Source organism: Solanum dulcamara, chromosome 12 (assembly GCF_947179165.1).
Source record: "Solanum dulcamara chromosome 12, daSolDulc1.2, whole genome shotgun sequence".
Taxonomy (NCBI): domain Eukaryota; kingdom Viridiplantae; phylum Streptophyta; class Magnoliopsida; order Solanales; family Solanaceae; genus Solanum; species Solanum dulcamara.
In genome coordinates this window covers 67495641-67511107 of record NC_077248.1, presented here as the reverse complement: position 1 = coordinate 67511107, position 15467 = coordinate 67495641, and the positions used below count along the sequence as shown (strand labels likewise).

At 37.4% G+C, this 15467-nt stretch overlaps 3 protein-coding genes across 5 annotated transcripts; all 3 read right to left on the bottom strand.

The window, feature by feature from the left end:
* Positions 1–244: 244 nt before the first annotated feature.
* LOC129877661 (metal tolerance protein 9) lies at positions 245–2710 on the bottom strand. Of its 3 annotated transcripts, none has more exons than XM_055953185.1 (6): positions 2322–2710; positions 1919–2005; positions 1559–1804; positions 1403–1483; positions 762–992; positions 245–670 (listed from the first exon to the last, which is right to left on the bottom strand). In XM_055953185.1, the coding sequence occupies exons 1-6, from the start codon at positions 2520–2522 to the stop codon at positions 326–328; spliced, it is 1191 nt and encodes a 396-aa protein (XP_055809160.1). In that variant the 5' UTR covers positions 2523–2710; the 3' UTR covers positions 245–325. The 3 variants fall into 3 exon arrangements, with proteins under 3 accessions (XP_055809160.1, XP_055809159.1, XP_055809161.1); XM_055953184.1 differs by having other exon boundaries at positions 1893–2005; positions 2297–2708; XM_055953186.1 differs by having other exon boundaries at positions 1893–2005; positions 2322–2411.
* Positions 2711–3993: 1283 nt separating this feature from the next.
* LOC129876621 (glyceraldehyde-3-phosphate dehydrogenase GAPCP1, chloroplastic-like) lies at positions 3994–9731 on the bottom strand. The gene is made up of 14 exons (XM_055952103.1): positions 9510–9731; positions 9167–9252; positions 8992–9059; positions 8857–8895; positions 8566–8666; positions 7784–7896; positions 7599–7698; positions 7357–7503; positions 7203–7263; positions 7004–7101; positions 6732–6874; positions 6554–6637; positions 4427–4516; positions 3994–4299 (listed from the first exon to the last, which is right to left on the bottom strand). The coding sequence occupies exons 1-14, from the start codon at positions 9570–9572 to the stop codon at positions 4245–4247; spliced, it is 1248 nt and encodes a 415-aa protein (XP_055808078.1). The 5' UTR covers positions 9573–9731; the 3' UTR covers positions 3994–4244.
* Positions 9732–10298: 567 nt separating this feature from the next.
* On the bottom strand, positions 10299–15363 carry LOC129877081 (DEAD-box ATP-dependent RNA helicase 36). The gene is made up of 6 exons (XM_055952561.1): positions 14588–15363; positions 13968–14290; positions 12801–13004; positions 12638–12719; positions 11449–11547; positions 10299–10793 (listed from the first exon to the last, which is right to left on the bottom strand). The coding sequence occupies exons 1-6, from the start codon at positions 15185–15187 to the stop codon at positions 10641–10643; spliced, it is 1461 nt and encodes a 486-aa protein (XP_055808536.1). The 5' UTR covers positions 15188–15363; the 3' UTR covers positions 10299–10640.
* Between the last annotated feature and the right edge of the window lie 104 nt (positions 15364–15467).

Below are 15467 nucleotides of genomic sequence, written 5' to 3'. Positions count from 1 at the left end.
GTAGAGATGAGTTTTATCAAGTTAAAGAGTTGCCTTTTGTCCCTCATTCCTTTTGATGCACCCATGATATTCCCTTTTTTTTGTTTATAAGATTGTTTGTAGAAAATCATTCTGTTTAGTAACCTTTCTACTTTTTGGTATACTTCTTGTTTACAATTGTTTTTATTGCCCAATAAAATTGTTACCTTATCAAACAAAGAAACTTAAGCAGATTATTTCTTTCATTTGGACTAAGCCAATGATCTTGAATAATTCATAGATTCAACTCATGAACATGAATATTATTTTGAGTAAGGATACTTGATGAAACCAGTCTTGTATGTTATTACACTGTGATTTTGTGTTCTGGCCTGTGAGTAAACTCAAAATCTATATGGACAAAAGCTCGCTCAACTTCAGGGAGTTGCTCCAATTTTTCTTGCAGTGTTTCACCAATATTATGTGCCTGGTGCAAAAACATGTCCTCTGGCAACACTATATCAACTTCCACAAAGTAATTCACGCCAAAAGTATATGCTCTGACCGTGTCAATGTGCTTGATTTCTTCATGATGATTCCATATAAGATAAGTTAATTTCGTAAGAAAGTCTGGCGGAGCTGTTCTTCCAATGAGTGACCAGACATTTTCAGCCACCGTCTTCGCCCACGTGCTAATTGTGTACACAGCTATCTGAAAATACAAAACATAGATAAACACTTAACATTATCAGCAGCGTGAAACAATGTCTTACAATAATTTAAAGTTGTGATTGTGAACTCACTATTATAGCTCCCGTAGGATCAATCCACCTGTAGAATCGGACTGCTAAGACAGCAGTCACTAATCCAACTGAGTTGGTGATGACATCAAAGAAATGGTCTTGGGCATAGGCTCTTACGATTTCATTTTTGAACCTTCGACAGTAGACCATAAGCAGAAACTTGACCACTGTGACCGAGACCATAATCCCAATCGTCCATTTTTCCTTCTCAAGGTTCATCTCAGGGCGAGACTGATCTCATACGCATAGAACCATCCAAACAACATATGCAGATTAACAAGTCAAGTGTAATGCAGTTGCTAGTGAAATTGCAATATTTAAAAGTGCCAAAAACAGTCCCTTTTTATTGGTACATATATATATATACAAACACAGTTGCCTAATTTATCTTTTGTAAGCATCTTTGGCTTGACAACTTCATTTCAGTAGAAGCGCAACACCTCTTTTCACCCTTTTGTTTCCTATAAATTGCATTTTTAAATGTCGATGATTCATTCTATATTTGTCATGGAGAAAGGACATTTTAACAATTGAACTCTACAGCACCGAAACACTATTCCAGAAATATAAATTCAAACTTTCAAAACTTTATGATCATAACCATATATAGGTGCAAAATTCATTCTCAGCAATTGACATACCTTATTTATGAGTTCTTTTGCAGACTCGAACAGTATTTGTAATCCTAGTGTTGCCATTACAGATGCAAAAATAATAATACCCTGAACAAATAGCAACAAATGAGTTTTAAAAACAACAACAACAGAACAAATGGCTTAAACTGAGTGATCACGCACCACAGGTTGCATCCTCTTTTTCCCAATAGGATAGTGATACTGGTTTGGATTTTTCATGGCATGAGAAGTGAACCACAGAATAAACCCTGATAAGAGATCTAAGAGGGAATCCAACGTTGATGCGATAACAGCCAAAGATTTGCTCTCAACAGATGCATAGATTTTTGCAATGAAAAGGAACACATTTGCCATGTTTGATAAATGAATAGCCATCCTTTCACTCTTAGCAAGCTGCTTCATTTCGTCCTGACAAAGTACACAATGATTGCAAGAGTTAAAGAGTTAATTTCTGACACGGACGAACTCCTTCTCGATCAATTAACAAGAAAGAAACCTCAGTTAGGCTTGCAGGTAAACAACCAGATTCATTAATAGTGTCCATCTCATTGAATCCTTCAACCAGCCTTTCTTGCCTTTTGTAGTATTCAGCAATTTTGCCCTGTTTCCCTATAAATCACAAAATAGAACAGAAATTGAGACTAGAAAAATGAATTTATTATATGAATGTACTCGCCCTAAAAGCTAGTTCAAAGAGAGAAAAAATTGCTCATTTTCCTCGAAGATGTTTACATACATATATAAAATGGCTTTAAAAGACAAGTACTGAGGGATATATCATACTCCTTCTGTCCCAATTTATGTGCACCTTTCAGATTTCGAGATTCAAATTAATCGGACTCTCAAAATTCGAATTGTGCCCCATAAATTGAGAGATTGCGAAATATTACATATACATACTGGGAGTAGGAAGTAGACGACGGACACTGAAGTAGTGATGATCGGAGGAGCGGCGGCGTTCCGGAAGATGAAATTCGCTAACGTTAAGCCTCCATGACGCCGAAGATGAAGACTGAATCTGATCAACCACCGCCTGAGCAGCCGGAGACAGCAGTTCCGTCCTAAAACTGTCGTACAAAGGGCCGTCATTGCTGCCGCCACCAACATTACTCCGACTGATTTCCATGTTTAGAGTAGTAGTTACGTACTGATATTCAACAATTAGTTCCTCTGCTTCTAAAATGTAGTAATAATGTTCTGTTTATATGGTAGGAGTCATCATGTCATGCTTTTTGTTTGCCACAATTTATTTATGATAAAATCAGTTGTTATAATTGTTGGAATGTTGTGTCAAATACCTCAGGAAAAGAAAAGGCATTAAAATATTTACAAAATAAATTAACTTATCCTAGTGCATGTTAGTATGGTCACAAGTTGAATCAAAAATTTCAATGGTAAGAGTTTTCAATTTTACAATGACGATTTTAATTGAATCTTAAATTTAATATTTATACATTAATTTATTAGCTAGTTCGTCCAAATCCGCATGCGCCTATAGAATAGGATAAGAAATTGATTTACTTGACACTTGACAGTCATCATGCATTTGATAACTACTCCATTGCACCACGACAAGAGTCATCTATTCACATCCGTTTAATTTCTTAAGACGTTGGCCAACAGCGCAGAGCCACATGATACTGCATGAGTGACCATTTGTTTTCTCTCCCCACTCCGATGACTCGAACTTTCAACTTACTCGGTAGATAATGAAGGTGATTAACCACTTAAGTAATAGCCTCACTCGTCATTAGTGACTGTTTAGTTTTAATTTAAGTTGGATTCTTTCTTCTTCAATAATGACAAAGTGATAGTACTGGCAGTAGTTTAATTTCTGCTAGAGTGCTGGTATGTCTTATCTGCTACCAGAGGCGGAGCTAGTATATGAATTATGGTTTGACCAGACTCAATAAATTTGGTCAAAATTATTTATTTATCTCAAGAAATTTGTTGGTATAATGTATATATTATTAATTTAAAATTCTGGAGTAGAATTTCGAATCCACAAACTTAAAATACTTGTTTCGCAACTGCTAGTATGTCTTATCATGTAAGAAATACGGAGTACGTGGCACTCAAACATAATTGGCAACAAAACCGAACTACTCCTCAAAGCTTTGCTGCATGAATCTTGCAGTCTTCCTCTTCTTTTACTTGCTTTATGCTGCGTCATTCTCCATTATACATTAAAAAACAATGCCTGAAAGTGAAAAAAGAATACGCACTAATCTTGTGTGTTTTTTGTCCTTTCCTAGTCCAAGTGCTTCATTAAAGTACAAGTTGGAGCAGCACTAATACTAGAGATTTTTTTCAATTACAAGTAGAGTACAAATCAGAAACACTTATTTTTAAACTATTTAGCTTTTGATAACTCAAGCCTTCACCGTGACAAACTCCTAGAACATGATAAATCAGAGAATCAAGAGCCTACTTGCAGCAGTTAGATATCATTTATTAAGTTTGGCAACAGTTAGATGTCATCTATTAAGTTTGGCAGCAATAGGCAAGTTAACTGGATGAGGTTATAACAAATGTACTTAGTTAACACTTAGCATAATAGGCAAGTTCTTCTCTATTTTCTCTAATAATGCAACGCCTGATGCAAATTTTATGCTCTCCTTTTAAGGCAAAAAAATTGCCACCTCTCCATAGCAGCAAGTGTACAAAATTACATCCATATGAAAACACGTATATAATCATACATGTCCAACTGTTTCATTATTTTAAACTCAAATAGGACAGTAATGAAACTCAATCCATAACCAAAACGGAGCATTATAACTCCACAACTTTTTCAAATACAAATTGTTGCTTGCGCTAAATTCTGCAGTAGCTCCTATCTTGTATTTCAATTGGTGGCTGCTACCAACGCCATGTGTTCTATGAGGTCCAACACTCGGTTGCTGCAAAGATTTAAAGTACAGTACAACTTTGTCAACAGTTCTGTGCTATAGTAGTATGGACAAGGTTTCAACTCTTTTTTTGTCACTGCCTATTTTCTTGTCGGGGATAATTGGTTCAGAGATTTACCTGTAACCCCACTCATTATCATACCAGGAGACAAGCTTCAGGAATGATTTGCTCAGGCCCATACCAGCTTTAGCATCAAATATGCTCGACCTACATATCAGATCAATTAATTAATAATTCAGCATAGCTTCAAATCAGCAGTTGAAGTAGTATATCATTCACAGTTAAAACAATTTGCATTCTGTCCACTTGTATACTACACGGCACTATCCTCTAATACTTGTGTGCTTAGTTTATAGTACCACCCTTCTTTTTTCTTTGGATAATTATACTTTTAGTGTACCATTTAATGAAAGCATTGCCAAATGACTAACTCATACAAGTGCCGTTACTTTTTAGGAGGAATTTTCTATTGTTAATAAATCAATCTGGCATCATATTAAAGCATGTGTTGTTTATTCAGCAAAAGTTGAGATATTGGCTACTCCAAAATATTATTACACTGGGGTTTATTGTACTGATAAGGTCTATTAATATTGTTGGGATTAGTTATACTAACATTATTTTTCTTTTGAAATTGGTAATGTTGTATTCTTCAGCATTAAGGATATGATGGAGACCTTCAAAAAGAAGCAAAAAGAGAGAGTAAGAAGAAGCTACTTACAGAGATCCTAACAAATCTACTAGTTCTAATTCATCTATTTCTATTTCTTCACACCAATAATAAAAAGATATAATACAATTCCATTTAACTTTATGAATGGAATTGGACCTATCTTCAAAGCAAAAAGATACAATACAATTCCATTTAACTTTATGAAGGGAATTGGACCTATCTTCAAAGCTTCTGCTATTTCTCTCTTTCCATACATCCCACCATATGCAGTGTGGGATGATTTTCCACCATCTTTTCCTAGAATTTTTCCTCATCCATTGTTTGGTGTATTCAATGACAATTCTGTCTTTAACCATCCATGTATGATAACCCTAATAATGCTAACACTATGGGTTGCTACTATAATTATACACCCCCATATAATACTACTGAATAGGATGTATTAGTTATACATACCTTGAAAACACTACCAAACAAAGTAATAAATAATACCAAGGCTAATAATGTATTATTTTCTCTAATACATCCTACCAAACAACCCCTTAAGGTAAAACGTGTCTTATACAAGAGCACCAGAAGCTCAGATATTACTTCATCATCCTTTATTCAGATGAAGGTCAAAAGTGTCTAATACAAGAGCACCAGAAACTCAGATAATTTATCCTCCTCCATTCCGATGAGCCTGTTCAAGCACCCATATCATCATATCCTCCTTAGTTATGTAGCCGAGAAGAGGAGAGCATATCAACCTATGTCCTCTTCCATATCTAAGCCAACTTTTAAAGACGACAAACGTTCTGCTTGCATGCATAATTTAATGAGCTGTAGCAAGAAATATTCCCCTTCCGCAGAGTAGAAAAAGAGAACAAACTGTCATGCAACTCCACTAACAATCTCCGCACATAGCAGGACATATCTTGCTTTCCTCCAGTAGTGTTTCACTGTGACCACCTTTTATGAAGGTTTAGAATGAGAAGTTAAGATCACAGATAAATTATTTCAAACCGAGAAATTCCCGAGGGCTAGCGGTGCAAGGTTCGAGACTCAGTCAATAATTGGCCTGCCCTCTTCTACTCTTACCCACTTAAATACCCAAATTTGACTACAGCAGGGTTCAAACTCATGACATACGCCTAAACCCATACATCAACTGTTGTGCTCTTAGCACCACTACACAAAAGCCCTTGTGGCAGATCATGAATTATTTTACAGAAACATATTCAAGAAAAGGACTACAGAGTGCGTGTGAATTTGTTTTTACAGAATTTTTTGATTTTTTTTGTTTTAGCTTTCTTTTGGGCTCATGAAACTGAAACTCTTTGAGCAGCACATCTGCCCAGGGGCAATAATGGAGTGATAATTTCTCCACTGCCATTAACGTGTTTTACATTTAATCTGGTCAAAGGTGAAACAGGAAACAGATATATGGAAGCAGTCAGAGAATATCAACTTCTGAAGCACACTAGATCTCCCTATAATAGTGTAAAAGCCTCAAAGGCATGTAGGTGCACGACCCATATTCCCTAAGATTAGTGTGTTAGAGATCAAAAGAGAAGAATGAGCAAATCTACCTGGAATCGCCAACAAAATCATTTGAGACAACATCCTCGTCTGTGTAACCCAAAATGCCTTTAAGTGGACCCTCTGATGCATACCTAGAGCAAAGCGAGCAAAGTTAGGCAAAGTAGCCCAAAAACACAATTGTCCATAAAACAAGAGCCAGATGTATAGAGCATATAGAAGGCATACTTTATCACTGCTTTCACATCATCATAAGAAGCATTTTTATCTAGCCGGCAAGTCAAGTCCACAACAGAGACATTAGGTGTTGGCACACGGAACGCCATTCCAGTGAGCTTCCCATTCAATTCTGGCAGAACTTTTCCTACTGCCTATAATCAAAAAGGAATATTTGTCTTCCATCACAACCATGAACTTGCCCCTCTCCCCCCGCCCCAATAACAAAAAAAAGAAAAGAGAAACAGAAAAAGTAAACAATATGTTTAGAACTTATGTAATACCTTAGCAGCACCAGTTGAACTAGGGATGATGTTCTGTCCTGCACCACGGCCTCCTCGCCAATCCTTCATTGATGGCCCATCAACAGTCTTTTGGGTAGCTGACCATGACATCAATTTAAATTCAACATAGGGAGAATGAAAACAAACAAAGGAGAAGGTGGAAATAGTTTACGCATGTGTTAAACAAGAAGAGACATGCCTGTTGTTGCATGCACAGTAGTCATTAATCCCTCAACAATGCCAAACTCTTCATGAACCACCTACAATGAACAACAGCATGGTAAAGACCCTCAAAAGTGGACAACAAGAAAATCATGTATGCCTGTTCAATTAAGCCAGTTCTTAAGTCAAACCTTGGCAAGGGGAGCAAGGCAATTGGTAGTACAGCTAGCATTAGAAACAACATCCATGTTGGCTCTGTAAGTTTTCTCATTCACTCCTACCACAAACATAGGTGCATCAGCTGATGGTGCTGAGATTACAACCTTCTTTGCACCACCCTGCACAATCAATCAAAAAGTATCAACACGAAGAGCTGTATGAATAAGGTGGGCAAAGAAAGAGCATTTAACGCAATCAATGGCATTTTCTCAACCTTCTTATGTGCGGAGGCCTTCTCAACAGTTGTGAAGACACCAGAAGATTCAACAACATAATCTGCACCTAAATCACCCCATGGAATATCTGCAGGATCCCTGCATCAAGAGAAATTTGCATGAGTGATAGCAATAAACTAACTTGATTTATTTTATTGCTTTACTTGTAACTTAACTACCATACCTTTTGCTATTGACTTTAATCTGCTTTCCATTGATTTCCAAAGTAGAGTCATCCAGGACACTGATGGATCCACTGTAGACTCCGTGAGTGGAATCATACTTGAGCATGTAGGCCTAAAATGAACAAACAGAAAATGTTACATCATTAAGCGAAGGTTTTTCTTCTTTTGATATGATAAACTCTATTCCTCAAAACCCCTGTGCAGGAGCATAACAATGACCTTTCTCACTTTGCTCCCTTGGTGATAAATTACAACTAGAGACTCTTCATTAATTCATTACTAGGCTATCCCTCCCTTGTCAGCCATACCTTAGAAGGCTAAAAACCTTCTCACAGAAATTCTTAAAGAGTGACAGAGAATGGAGTTATTTTGCAGAAAGTAAGGTGTGGCTCCATCAGAAGATGAAAGCATCAAATAGAGACCACAAGAGGAGGAGGAAGTGATTCATACATACAAAAACAAAATCAAAAACAAAATAAGGATCTGCAGATCATAAGCTAGGGTTGCCATTTTTACCACTCTAGTTGTTTGGAGACGGTGTCAACTATTTGTTTAATGACGGTGCTTTTTAAATGAATCCTTATTTATATCAGGAAAGTCCATTCACTTGGAAACCCTTCCTATTAAGGTAGGTGTCAATACTTGAGTTTGACATAATAAGATCAGCAGAAGTCCTAGCAATGCAATATTTCTTTACGAGCTTATATACCGGGGGACTTTCTCCATCAATTCCAATTTCATGCAGAATCAAACACCATATTTTCATGGGATATATTCTTACCATGTACTTAGCATCAATAAATGGGTCATTAACTGCGACCACATCAATATCATCCCTGAATGTTGCAATTCGTAATACCAATCTTCCAATACGTCCAAAACCTGCAAGGCTTTAATATCTTAGACATGTATTTACTGCGGTAACTAACTGTATATGTTCACACAAGAAACTTGATAAACTTCTACGAGGGACAGAAAATTGAGAGACATCAGAAATGAAGCTGCTAATGTATTCAACTCTGTAACCTAGAAAAATACGTAATACAGAGCAAAGCAAAACAAAGAAACATACCATTTATACCAATCCTCGTCTTCCCACCGGTCTTTGACCCTGAGCAATACCAAACAAATTCAAGCATCTGAGCAACCGGTCCGTTTGATCATTAAATCACACAAGGTTTAAAGTTAGAATTATAAGAAGCCTTACTTGGAACTGTTGGAGGCAACTCCGTAGCAGTTGCTCTGATGGGTTGAATGCTGCAGGCACCAGATTTTCTGCAAGTTTACAATTTTATATCAGCTAATGAAAAATGTTTGCATTTCATTTATCGGGGAGTGGAGAATAGTAAAAACACAATTAAGAGAATGGTTTTTGACTCAACTGTAAGGAGGAAGATTGCATGACTGAGAGAGCATCGGTTTGTAATTTGACAGAGTTGGTACTGTAATGAAGACCCGGACATGATGCCTGAACAGATTGATAAAAAGTCAAAAGCTTCCATTAATTAATAGATAAACTTGATCAAAATCACAAGGACAATTGATATGCCTTGTCGTTGCTGTACAGGAAGGTTATGTACAATGTAAAAAAAAAATCAAATGCAGCTGAAGCATAGATTTCAGATCGAGTGGTAAAAGATTATGAAAAACGCAAGAGTAAACAAAGTTGACGAAAATGAAAGAGGGATCTAAATAAGAGCATATTAGTTATATTTAGTGTTTTACCTGTAAGCGATCAGTAGGTCGAACAAGGGAGGCGGTAGGTTTGAGAAGAGAAGAGAAAGCCATTGTGTTGCTTGGTGAATCTCTCTATGCAAAAAACCCTAGAGAGAAGTTTGAAGAAAGAAAAAAATATATATATTACTAGTAAAATGACAAGTAGCGTTGCGGGAGCGGAGATTCTTAAGAATAATAAGCTGGCCTCTGTTGAGTATTGTATTCTACATTACACACCTAACCGAGGGAAGAGAGGGGGGGAAGTGACTAGCCGAGGAGTCCATAATGGGCCGGGCCGAATAAGCATCTGCGTTGACTAGAGAGGGGGAAGTGAATAGCCGAGGAGTCCATAATGGGCCGGGCCGAATAAGCATCTGCGTTGACTGGGCTAGCATTCCTGTCCATTTAATTGCCTTTTTTGACTTGTCAACTTCAAATGCGGATGGATTAAAACTCATGTTTCTCATGTGGGAGTTGTATTCAACTAAGTCCAAAAACACCATTTGATTGGTAAACAACTAAGTCCAAAAACACCATTTGATTGGTAATGTGTATTAAAAATATAACATTATTTTTATACACTTTGAAAGCCAGATAGATAGGTAGGAGAGGCGGCAGAAACAAGGAAAGCAAGTCGCGTGTAAACTAACACGTGTTGGTGTATATTGAAAGCATCCACCAACACGTGCCGGGGGGTGGGGGTGGATGTTGGATTTGCATGTTACAAATTACAACTTGCATCCGCAAAATAATTCTACTTTCTAACTATCATAATTTATACCTAGTACATTGACTGTCCATACTCAAAATTGCTTACATTTTCTATTTACAAACTATCACAGAAATGTTGGACTTCGGTTTGCGAGCACCTCCAGGCTCCAGGTCATCTACAATTTGTCTAAAATTTCAAAATTCATGAGGAGATTTCCAAATAGTCAAAGATTCGCAAGTATCAACTAGGAACATTACAAGAGTCGACCAGATTCATTCCCAAAAGAGAGGTCCACATTCCACGGTCCTCACTTGAAGGTAGAAATTCTATCCTTTTTGGCTGATGAGTGGAGAAAAAACTCAAAAACTCCTTTTGCAGCCGCTTGTGCAAAATTAAAACTCTCCCACTATTCACAATTATAGCACATCTCAAACTTCTGCTACCCTCTCTCTTTTCTGCTTTTTGTTCCTTCCCTTTCTCTCGTTTTGCATTTTCTGTTTCTGAGCTTTACGACTTTCTGCTTTCTCCTCAAACCCATCATCCATCATCTTCATTGATGCAACACGCTTTGCCTTGTAAACCTTCAAATGCCACAAAAATTCACGTCAAGCTGTAAGAATTTCAACCAATCGAAGGAATCTAAAATTAGTACTAAACACTTTGGGTGTATTTCGTCGGAGAGCGGAAATTATTTTAATTATCAATAATAATAACAAGAGCTTTGATGAAATTTTGAGTACAAAAGAACGACAATAATATAACCGTTGGTTAAGGCAAAGATATGAATCTAAGAGAGATGTGATAGTTGTGAAAAACAATGATTTTCACCTAAAGTAAAGGAAGTCATTTTCCCTCTTTCGGAGAAAAATATTTTCCCTGAAGTATTAATATCAGAAAATAACTAATGTTTTGAAAAATATTTTCTGTCATACCAAACACACCCTTGCATCAAAATATATAATACAGGTATTCAAGAATATTTTCTGCCACACCAAATGCACCTTTTAAGTCTGTTGGGTAGTCATTGCATCAAGGTACTCAATACAGGTATTCAAAAATATTTTCTGCCATACCAAACACACCCTCTAATCCTGTGGGATACTCATTGCGTAGAAGTATCCAATACAGGTAATTTAAGGTATTCAACACGTGAAAACTGATAAATGATGACATATTCTAAACTTATTAAATTGACCAGACTTTTCCAAAAAAGGTAAAAGAAGGGATCTGTCTTACCTTTGAGATATCATCTAGCACCTCATTCTCTTTACAATCAAATTTCTCCAATTGTTTCCCAAGCACGGCTTCTATTTCATGAATGAGATCCACATCATTCTGCAAGAAATAATCTTTAAACTAAGCAAACAAAAGAAAAGAAACTTTAAAAGCTTCAAGTCCTAGAAGTTCCTGATTAGTCCCAAGACAAAGAAAAACATTCATAAAAACGCAGCAAACATCATTATTGTCATATCCCTAACACCTTTTCCGTGATATGGGTAAGTAAGCTTGACTAAAAATAAAAGGAAGAGGAAATGACTTCACTCAGACAAAAGCAGCACTAATACTGAATCACACTATTAGCAACAGAGTCTTACAACTGAAGGTTTGTCAATTCAATTTCTTCATTCCAACTTAAACACCACTTCTTTTCTTCTCCCTTTTTGGATGGACTACGACCCAAAATCTAACTGTCAGGTATTTTTGGTAGATCTTATAGTGGATTGATGAAAGGGACACACGACATGAAGCACCAGATGATGCCAAGCTTGAGACTGAAAAGCTCAGGACAAACTCGCTATCAAAGTAAAGCCAAGTTGCATCCGAAAACTTGAAAAGAACCCACAATGAGCTACTAACCAAAAATCAGGAGGCAAATTTGAAAGTAAAGAAGCTCACTCATGAATTGACTCGGAAAGAAGATAAGCTTGATGTCACGCAACAACTCTACGAAGCAATCGAGTCAAAACTAAAGGAAAAGGAGACACTGTCAACCATTTAAGCTAAATTGAAAAGCTTCGTGCCGAGTGCTGACTATGCTGAAATGCTTTGAAAATGTGAAGAGAATAGACAGTCAGCATTGGCCCTAGATGGTGCTAATGGAACCAATATCAACCAAGAACAAGATATCCATTCCATCAAACAAGAAATTGAGAGGCTAAGGAAATTTGCAGAGACTTCACAGAAGAAAAAGTCATCAGAAGCTGATAGGAGAGCCAAAGCAAGAAAAGAGCTGAGAAACAATTATGAATGCTACTGGAAATGGATGATGACAACAGGAAGCCCGTGGATCAACTAAAATGAAGGAACAGTGCAGTCATCTGGAGGATGCTCATGGCAAGCTCAGGCAACAACTTCGAAAATGTGAAGAAGAGAATAAAGGGCTGGTATTGGCTTTAGATAGTGCTAATTCAGTAAGACTTCTCACCTGAGTAACAAAGCTGACAGCAAGTCCACCTCGTCCAGCTCTTGCAGTACGTCCAACACGATGAACATAATCCTGTGGATACCTGCAGCAAACAATCGCTACATTTATATCATTAAACTCTTTTAGATTAACTTGTAATGGAAACATCCAATCATATTCACACCTTGGAATGTCATAATTTACCACCAGATCAACGGTTGGAATGTCTAAACCACGACTCGCAACATCAGTAGCAACCAATATTGGGACCTGCCCAGATTTGAATTTATGAAGTGCAGAAAGCCTCAGTGACTGGGACTTGTATGAATGCAATGCGGCAGCATCAATTTCGAGTTCTTCCAACAACAAACCCAAAAGTTGACAGCTCCTAGTCAAAATAGTAAAACAGAACTGTGAATGTCAGAAAAGCATTACAGGGTGTTCCTTCTTTTTTTTTAAGATTAATAAATTAAGCATCAATGAGTACTGTCACCTCTACAGATTATGATACTTGTTCGAAATTAGTTTACATAGCTTAGTGCTGCACATACTTTCACTAATTGGAATTAATGGTATACGAGAACCTTCCAGATTAGTGAATACATGCTAGAAGTGTGATAAGATCTTTTTTGTTTCATCTATTGTTTTTGGTGAAATAGTTGGTCTTGGTAGAATCGGAAATAGCCTCTGAGTGCATCCTACCCTTTCCAGACCCACTCGTGGGATTACACTGGGTGTGTTGTTGTTGTTGGTTTCGGTAGATCAGAGTACCCATTTTATATTCTACACCCAATTAGTCAATGACTATATAAATCCTATCTTATCTTTTATCAGCAAGAGATATTCAATCAGAAAAAATGAAAAGAACAGAACAATGCGCATATTATTTGCCAAGAGAGAGAGGTCAGAGTCACAAAAACAAAAGAAACTTTCAACATCACAATTGGACCTTCACATAAGCTACAATCACAATCATCAATCAATAATTAAGCTCTTAACCCTATGCATAGTTACCACCAAAAGAACAATGTTGAGAGATAATACTTTGATTACCCTATCATACATGCAAGCTACTCAAAGCACCCAAATAAAGCATGTGACTGTTCAATATTTATTTGGATTGACAAGATAACCCTCATGGTAATCCTTTACTTTTGCTTTCTTGTTGTTTTGCAGGTGAATGCCAGCTTAAAGTTGAATAATACTCAAGAAAAGATCTCCTGAGATAGAACTAAGACTTCTTTATTGAGAACATCTTTCTATATCCACCATAGCTTTAGTCTATTGTATGACTACAGAATAAAAATTTAATTAGTAAATTGAGTCTGTAGGGTTTCAGAAAAAATTCTACCTGCAGGTGGAAACAAAAATGATTGCAGAGCGAACACCTATATCTTTGATTTTGGATAAAATGTATTGCAGATAGACATCCTTCACGTTTTTGGGAATAAAAATGTACTGCTGCTTAAGTGATTCTACAGTCTTGAATCCCTCGTATGCTTCATAGAAATATGCCTTGTTTGCAGAGAGCTCAAGTAGCGTCTGTAGGTTGCTAGTCATTGTTGCAGAAAACAGAAGAGTTTGTCGACTCTTCGGCAAGCACTGAAAGATTGCTCTTAACTCCCCTTCAAACCCTACATCTAGAACTCTATCTGCTTCATCCAAGACGAGGAACTGAAAGGCAACATACAGATAAGAGTTCACAAATGGAAAGGATACATTCTGGGCATTTCAGTACTGTGAAAGTGCACTAATTATCCAAATCTTTCGACAGACACCTTTAAATGGAATCTCCTTAAAAATGTACCCTTTGAACCTTGTTCATTAGTTCATCTACATTTTTTTCTTTCCTCTCAAGAAAAGCTTCTTTAGCTACAATAATGGAATTCTAGAGAAATCCTCCATTGACCTCACATTATAGTATCTCGATGCAGAAAATAATTACATCAGAATTGAAAAGAGCTTTTATACCTTAGTTCTGGAGAAAATTGGGGGAATATCAGGATTCTGTTCAATGAGAACCTTAATCCTTCCGGGAGTTGCTATCACCACATGGGGTCTTTGCATCAGAGTCTTGGTCTGGTTTATCATATCCATTCCTCCCACAATCACGGCACACCGCAAATTCAAGCAGGATCCCAGAGCCCTAAACTGCTCGGCAAGTTGAAAAGCAAGCTCCCGTGTCGGAGTAACCACAAGACAGGACACTCCATATGGATCTTCAGCTAGACGGTGAAGAATGGGCAATGCAAATGCTGCTGTTTTTCCGCTACCGGTCTGAGCTAAGCCCAACACATCCTGTCCGGAGAGTATTCTGGGAATGCAGTGGTGTTGCACCGGCGTGGGCTTCTTCATACCCAGTTCATTACAGGTCTGGACAGCCCACCCGGCGAGGCCTAAGTCGGAGAAGGTGATGTGACTAGGGGTGGGACTAGAGTTGGTCTCCTTGTCAAGCTTCTTGGGGTTTTCGTCAATGGAGGTTGGAGCAGGAAGGGATTTTCTGGTGGTTGGTTTAGTTTTCCGGGAGAATAAGGGGAAGTTTTGATCCACCTGAGCTTCTTCGTATTCCATTGTATACAGAGCTCAATTAGGGTAACTGTTTTTTGGGCTTCAAGGAAAAATTCTGATAAACCCTAAACTCTGAGAAGATTGAAAGCTGCGAGAGAAGAGCCGAGACTTTTATCAAAGCTAACTTGTTGGACAGTGCCGGAGACAGAGACGGAAGACGGCTGTTTTTAGCATTCAGTGCTCTATTTAATGGGCTGGATCTGGAAAAGCCCAAAATAAGTCCATTTGGTTTTTATGACATAAGTACCTACCAAATACTGATTTGAAAAATGAAATACAGTCG